The 8630-nt window shown below is 32.9% G+C and overlaps 1 protein-coding gene across 1 annotated transcript; it reads right to left on the bottom strand.

Annotated features, from left to right (window-relative positions):
- Window positions 1–1627: 1627 nt before the first annotated feature.
- LOC308428985 (olfactory receptor 10AG1-like) lies at window positions 1628–2572 on the bottom strand (the record flags this gene model as incomplete). Its single annotated transcript, XM_080927625.1, has 1 exon — window positions 1628–2572. The coding sequence occupies one exon, from the start codon at window positions 2570–2572 to the stop codon at window positions 1628–1630; it is 945 nt and encodes a 314-aa protein (XP_080783751.1).
- Between the last annotated feature and the right edge of the window lie 6058 nt (window positions 2573–8630).

Here is an 8630-nt window from a genome sequence, read left to right as displayed (position 1 = left end):
TGAAGACAGATCAATTATATGATTATTTACGCCATTTCTGCATAGTATTTAAATGCTCATGTGTCAATCATCACAGAGGCACTATCACATCAGCATTTACTGCACACTCTTCATAAGAGATAGGTTTCAGAAGCTATCACCTGATATATATGGCATATGGACACATGAATGGGTTTGCAGTGTTTACAAACATGAAGAAAAATAAATTATGTCCTTTGGAGAAAAATGTATACAACTGAAAATCATAATTTGTTTAATCATTTCTCAAAAATAACTTAATTTCTGCCATTTATTAATATCATTTCTTTCTTGTTTTCTGTCATTTGTGGATTTTATATTTTATTGTATTTGTTTATTGGTGTATGTGACAACTTGTGTGTGTGTATATATATATATTTATATATATATATGTATATATATCTATAATTAAGATAAATATGTGTGTGAGAAAGGAAAAGAGAGACAGTGAGATAGAGAGGAGAGACAGACAGACAGAAGAGAAAAGGCATACTGTTTGCCATTTTGTGTGTGTGTGTGTGTGTGTGTGTGTGTGTGTGTGTGTGTGTGTGTGTGTGTGTTTGTATTTGTGTGTGTGTGGTGAGAAAAAAATATATTCCAAATAAAATTGAACATGAAATTCATCAATCAATTTTTATATTATTTAGAAAAAATTATTGGTGTAGTTATAAAAATTAATGAATATATTATAGGCAACCTAGGAATAGAAAGTAAGTTTATAGAAGATTACAGAGTTTTGTGAATGCAGTAGCATAACAAAGACACATGATACGTTAAATGCTGCTTCCAGTTCCATTGTTTATAATCTCTCAGTTTACCAAAAAATCTCTCAGAACAGAGAAAGTTTTATTACTTCAATTAACTTTATGCTTCAAGAAATATTTGATATGTCATTATAATAGTTAAGTCAGATATGGTACAAAACAAAATAATAACAGGAAATATCAATGTGAGCATGATGGAGCTAAAGTCATTTAGAGATGTAAATATGTCACATGAAAACACACAGATTCAGCTTACTTTTTCATGCAGGTAAATGGCTGGATAAACTGTTCATTGTTCATAATAAGTGAGAATTGAACTCATAGCAGCTCCTGTTCTTCAGTTTGCTGTACCTGAATGAAACTTCCCTTACCAAGAATAATTTATGAATATGAGAAAGAAACCTACTATGCTGCCAGCAATATTAACCAATTAAGTAAATTCAGCTAAAGTAGAAATCAGTGTCTTCAATAATACATTTGATCTCATCACACAGAGGAGTCAGTAAAACTTCATGGGTCATGAAACAAAATAAAGACCTACACGTAAGTAAGGATTTGGATGGAGCAATTGGGTTTTGTCTGGTATAGGGAATGTATTACACACATGAAGAACAAATGTCAAAGAACACATTGAATTGATAAGTGTTTCATTAGCATAAAACATCAACAATTGATCTATTCAGTGAGTGTATTTCTAAGCAAAGTCATGTTTACTAGCTTTCAAAATAACACAGACAGTTCCTAACAAAAGGTGAATAGCATCACAAAGTAAAAGAACATAGGAGAAACATCTCTGAGTCAGACCTGGGTTTGTAATTTTGACACTTGAGTAGACAAACATGACATTATGTTCTGAGCAATAATCTTTTCAGAGCTGCAATGACCTCTTTGTTTCTAAGGCTATATATCACGGGATTGAACATGGGGGTGACAATGGTGTAGAAAACAGAAAGGAATTTGTCACTTACTGAAGAATGGGTTGAGTTTGGCATTAAGTAGGTAATAGATGAAGAGGCAAAAAACAACACCACCACCACTAGGTGGGAAGAACACGTGGAGAAGGCTCTTTTTCGCCCTTCAGCAGTTGGCAACCTCAGAATGGTTGCAATGATTTTGCTGTAAGATGTTAGTATTAGTATAAAAGGGATTGCAGCAAGCAAGATAGCTACTATATTGACACACATCTCATTAACATAAGTGTCTCCACATGCCAGTTTAAGTATAGGGGGTATGTCACAAAAGAAGTGGTCTATTTGGTTAGAGTTACAGAAATGTAGAGAGAATATCTGACAGGTTAGTCCTATCTGGACTGGGATGCCTCCAAACCAGGACCCTGCTGCCAGATGCCTGCACTTTCTTGGGTTCATGACCAGAGGATAGTGTAGAGGATTACAGATGGCCACATAGCGGTCATAGGACATCACAACCAGAAGCATACTTTCAGATGCTGCCAGCATTAGGAAGAAGCACATTTGTGTGGCACAGGCCAGAAGAGAAATGTTTCTTTCTTGGGTCCAAATGCTGTACAGAATCCTAGGGAGAATAACTGATACATAACAAATTTCCAGAAAGGAAAAGTTGACCAGGAAAAAATACATGGTCTTTTGTAGGGCAGGATCAAGCATAGTTATCACAATTATGAAGCAATTTGAAACTAGTATAATCAAGTACATTATAGAGAACACCCCAAACTGAAGGCTCTGTAGGTTGGGAAGATCAGAAAATCCAAGGAGAACAAACTGTGTCACTGTGGAAGCATTGTCCTCTTCTCTGATGTCTGAGAGTTTCATCTGTGGGGATGATTCAATCAAAACACACTTCCTTATCCTCAGCTTTAATATATCATACAGAAACTGAAGTGGTTATATTTGTGTATTTCTTCATTCTGTTTATAATTTATACCTGTGTGTGTGTATGTGTAAAACTAATGAGCTCAGAATTTGTCAGGACATATATACTTTGTCACTGAACATATCTCTAAAGTAAATGGTTCTATATTTTTTCCACCCTCTACCTGATGTAATTTACATCCTTTTAAATGGCACAATGATACATACTATTTTAAATGATTATCTAAGTATCTAAAGTGAAAAATTCTAAAACAAATATTCAATCTATAGTTGGTTTGTTAATTTTCTACCAAAATTGTTTTATAAAATTTATCACAAAGCAATTTATTGTGATTAAATATTTGTTTTTGTTTATTGGATATTTATTATTTACATTTCAAATGTTATCCCCTTGTTTCCCCTCCATAATCTCTATCCCATTCCCACTTTCCCTGCTTCTTCCCCTGCACTGGGGCATTAAGCCTTGGCAGGACCAAGGGTAATTAAATATTCTTTCTTCAATTAAAAATTAATTATAAGATTAATTATTATATATCATATAATATTTATATAATTTTAATATTATAAATATTAATTATAATATTATAATATTAATTATAATATTAATTAATATTCAGTGTATTTTTTCAGTGTACTGATATAATTTTCTAAATCCCTTTTACTCTCTTAGTTGTCTTTATAAGTAATTTTATTAATGATAAACTCAGCACCAGATTTTATGAAATGCAATTTTACACTTAAAACTTATGGAAGTTCAATGTAAAATCTATGTTATCAAAATCATTTTTCACACCTATGAAATTCTTGGTTTGAATCCATATGTAAACAAAAAGATATAGTAAGTGAAACTTTTTACAATTGGCACTTACCTGCTTTGTTTGCTGAGGTTCAACAGACTTCACGATAGCTTTTTAGTTGCTAGTACAGCATTCTACCTCCAGTCTCTTTTCTCATTTCCTATAGGCATTTTATGTACAAATCGCTAAAAACAAACCTCCCAAATCAAAATTATTTAGCATCAATATCTCTCTCTCTGTCTTTCTCTGTCTCTCTCTGTCTCTGTCTCTCTCTCTGTCTCTCTGTCTCTCTGTCTCTCTGTCTCTCTCTCTCTCATGCTTGTGTATGTGTGTGCATGGTTGTCTATCAGTCATTTGGAAACATTTTGATCCACATTCTGAAACTTAGAAATTCATTCTGTAGAAATTTCAAGTAAGTATAGGCATTAGAAATTTTAAATCACTATAGTCATTTAGTTTTATTCAAATATTTTTATGAGTTTTAGCTGTTATCACTTTTGAAACAAAAATTCCTGTAATATATATTGTATAGTTAATTGAGTCTTTTGATAAATTCATATATGTGTACACATATACAACATATACATTTGCATATACATACATATATATATGTATGTATATATATATAATGCCCAAACCATACGCACACATATAGTAGTAAAAATTTGGAAAAGTTTTTCTATAACAAAATTGTTTTGAATCAAATGAAGATATGCTAATATTTTTATAGCATTTTAAAAATCATTTCTGGTAGATATTAACATTGCCATCAGGAGCTACTTAGGTAATAGTAGGTGTCAGGTTTATGTCAATAAGCTTCATTCAAACATTTTACTATTTATTGTAGATAGGTGCAATTTTATATATGTATCTCCAAGGTGTTATATCATTGAACTACTTAAACATATGCTTAACCTAATAATGCCTTGATACACTTTAGCAATACTGTGTTAATGTTGGTGATCATGATGTTTAATACATTTTACTTTCATAATAAAGTAGTTTGTAAATCTTTTTTGTGAATATTATAATAAAACTTATAATACAAAATTAGTATAATTTTAAACTGAAATCCTGTTTCATACTTAAAAAGTGATTTCAAAATATTAAATTACTTTGAGTAATTTTACACTTTTAATTATATTAAAATATAAAAAATCAGGGGCACAAATGTGTTGTTAATCAAATTAGTCTATTATTTTTGTAATTAGGTTACTAAAAATTCTTACCTTGATTATTGACATACAGCACTTAAGTGAAAGTGATAAAAAAGTTCATTTTTCTAAGCTTGAGTGTCTTACTTTATTGGAAATAGAAGCCAAACTTCTTCCAAATTTATTTTAATGTCATAACATGCCCTTCTACTTAACAAGGCATATTTTCTTCCCTGGGGAAAACTCCGTCCCATGTTAATTTTCAATTGTAGCAAATCCTGTTAGTCATAAATTTAATACATCAAAAACCTCAAATTAAATAAAAATAGAAATACCACCCCTTATGAATATTGTCAGTATTTGGTTTTGTTATTATTCAAAACGATTTTAATACAAAATATCAGAAAGTCATCACTACATGATTACAGTATTAAAAACTGAAACTAAAGTTGTTGTTTGGAAAAAACACTGTCACTAAATCACTTTTTCAGAACTATTACTTATTGAGGTAACAGACCATTGAAGACAATATATTTACAGTGAAAAACCTGGATATTTTTTGAAAAGTATTAAAAACAGTGGTTATGACACTACCCCGAATGTAACTACATTTTATATATGGTAAGACACTTTAGCATATATGAAATTGTGCAGTGTTTTAGAAAATATTAAAATTTACTTTCTTTTTTTTTTTACAACTTTATTTTACAAAGCAAAGATAAATGTACAGATTTTAAACATTTTTTTGCTTAAAATTATACAATTTTTTGTCAGTATTTTTTTTCAGATTTTAACATAATTTTTACATAAAACTATATGAATATATTTTTTAGTCAGTACTGGATTTTTTTCAAGGTTTGATTGTATGCCTTGAAAACTTAATAGTTACAATGAGCTAAAGTACATGTAAAACAAAATGTAACATGGAAATAGTTAAAGTTTTCTTGTTTTGTAGATATTTTTTGTTTTGTTTTGTTTTCTTTATTTCTTGGACTTCCTACAGTCTGTGGGTTGTTTCTGGGGGAGTGCAAGCCTCTGGGGTTAGGATCCCACTATCAGTGACTGCATATTATGTCTGTTCTTTTGTGACTGGGTTATCTCACTCAGGATGATATTTTCTAGGTGCAGCCATTTTCTTAAGAATTTGGTTAAGTCATTGTTTAAGTACTACTGATAGCTGAGTAGTACTCCATTGGGTAAATGTACCACAATTTTTGTATCCACTCATCTAATAAAGGACATCTGGGTTCTTTCCAGCTTCTGGCTATTATAAATGGAGCTGCAATGAACATTGTGGTGCATGTATCTTTGTTGTATGTTAGAGTGTCTCTGGGGTACATGCCCAGAAGTAGAATAACTGGGTCTTCAGGTAGTACTATGTCCATTTTTCTGAAGAACCGCCAGACTGATTTCCAGAGTAGTTGTATCAGTTTACATCCCCACCAGCATGGAGAAGTGTTCCTCTTTCTCCACATCCTTGGGAGCATCTGTAGTCATCTGAAATTTGGATCTTGGCCAATCTGACTGGTGTGAGGTAGAATCTCAGGGTTGTTTTGATTTGCATTTTCCTGATGGCTAAGGATGTTGAGCACTTCCTTAAATGTTTCAAAGCCATTCGATATTCCTCGATTGAGAACTTTTTGTTTAAGTCTGTACCCCATTTTTTAATAGGGTTATTTAATTCTCTGGTGTCTAGCTTTTTGAGTTCTTTCTATACCTTGGGTATTAGGCCTCAGTCTGATGTGGGATTGGTAAAGATCTTTCCCCACTCTGTTGGCTGCTGTTTTGTTTTCTTGACAGTGTGTTTAGCCTTACAGAAACTTTGCAATCTCATTAAGTCTTATTTGTCAATCTTTGACCTTAGAGCTCCAGCCATTGGTGCTCTGTTCAGGAAATTTTCCCCTCTGCCTATGAGTTCTAAGGTTTCCCCTACTTTCTCATCGAATATTTTCAGTGTACCTGGTTTAATGTGGAGATCTTTGATCCACTTTCACTTGAGCTTTGTACAAGGAGATGAGAAAGGTTCTATTTTCATTCTTTTGCATGTTGAGTGCCAATTGAACCAACACCATTTGTTGAATAGGCTGTTCTTTTTCCATTGAATGTTTACAGCTCCTTTGTCAAAAATACGGTGACCATATATGTCAAGGTTCTTTTCATGATCTTCTATTCTATTCCATTGATCCTCATGCCTATTTCTCTATGAGTACCATGCAGTTTTCAGCACAATTTCCTCATCATATAGCTTGAGGTCAGGGATAGTGATTCCCGCAGATGTTTTCTTGTTGTTGAGGATGGATTACACTATTGTAGGTCTTTTGTTATTCCAGATGAAATTGCACATTGCTCTTTCAAACTCAGTTATGAACTGGGTTGGAATTTTTGATGGGGATTGCATTGAACCTGTACATTGCATTTGTTAAGATGGCCATATTTAAAATGTTGATCCTTCCAATCCATGTGCATGAGAGTTCTTTCCATTTTCTGAGATTTTCCTCGATTTCCTTCTTTAGAGGTTTGAAGTTCTTGCCATACAGGTCCTTCACTTGCTTAGTTAGAGTCACACCAAGGTATTTCATAGTTTTTGTGACTATTGTGAATGGTATCTTTTCCCTAATTTCTTTTTCCTCATGTTTGTCCTTTGAATAAAGAAAGGCTACTGATTTGTGTGAGTTAATTTTGCATCCATGCACTTTGCTGAACTTGTTTATCAGCTGTAGGAGTTCTCTGTGGGAAATTGTGGGGTCGCTTAAGTACACTATCATGTAATCTGAAAATAATGATGTTTTTAATTCTTCCTTTCCAATTTGTATCCCTTTGATTTCCTTTTGCTGTCCAATTGCTCTGGCCAGGATTTCGAGTACTATGTTAAAAAGGTAGGGGGAGAGTACGAAGCCTTTTCTAGTCCCTGATTTTAGTGGGATTGCTTCAAGTTTCCCACAGTTAAGTTTGATGTTGGCTGTTGGTTTGCTGTATATTGGTTTTATTATGTTTAAGTATGGGCCTTGGATTCTTGTTCTTTCCATGACTTTTACCATAAAGTGGTTTTGGATTTTGTCAAATCCTTTCTCAACATATAGTGAGATAACCATGTGTTTTTTTCTTTGAGTTTGTTTATATGGTGGATTACTTTGATGGATTTCCTTATATTAAACCATCACTGCATCCCAGGAATGAAGCCTAATTGATCATGGTGAATGATCGTTTTGTTGAGTTCTTGGATTTTGTTTGCAAGCATTTTGTTGAGTATTTTTGCATCAGTGTTCATAAGTGAGATTGGTCTGAAGTTCTCTTTGCTTGTAGGGTCTTTGTGTGGTTTAAGAACAAGGGTTATTGTAGCCTCAAAAAATGAGTTAGGTGGTGTTCTATTTGATTCTATTTTGTGGAATAGTTTGGAGAGTATTGGTATTATGTGTCAGTAAATGTCTGATAAAAATGTGCAATGACCCCATTTGGACTTGAGTTTTTTTTGCTTGGGAGGCTTTTGTTGACTGCTTATATTTATTTAAGTGTTATGGGATTATTTAGATAGTTTACCTGGTCCTGGTTTAACTTTGGTATCTTGTATCTTTCTAGGAATTCATCCATTTCCTCCAGATTTTCCAGCATTGCTGAATATAAGCTTTTGTAGTAGTCTGATGATTTCTTGAATTTCCTCAGTTTCAGTCATTATTTCTCCACTTTCCTTTCTGATTTTGTTAATTTGGAAACTCACTCTTTGCCCTCTAGTTAGTCTCGGTAAGGGTTTATCAATCTTGTTAATTTTCTCAAAGAATTGGCACTTGGTTTTGTTGTTTCTTTGAATGGTTCTTTTTGTTTCTATTTGATCTATGTTTGCCCTAAGTTTGATTATTTCTTGATGACTACTCCTCTTGGGTGTATCTGCTTCCTTTGTTCAAGAGCTTTCAACTGTTCTGTCAGGTTGCTAGTGTATGATCTCTCCAGTTTCTTTTTGGAAGCACTCAGAACTATGAGTTTTCCTCTCAGTACTGCTTTCATTGCATCCCATAGGCTTGGGTATTTTGTGTTTTCATTTTCATTGAAGTC

This window comes from Micromys minutus (assembly GCF_963924665.1).
Source record: "Micromys minutus genome assembly, chromosome: 13".
Lineage (NCBI taxonomy): Eukaryota > Metazoa > Chordata > Mammalia > Rodentia > Muridae > Micromys > Micromys minutus.
Note: the sequence above shows the minus strand (reverse complement) of the source record. Positions and strands in the feature narration are given on the sequence as shown.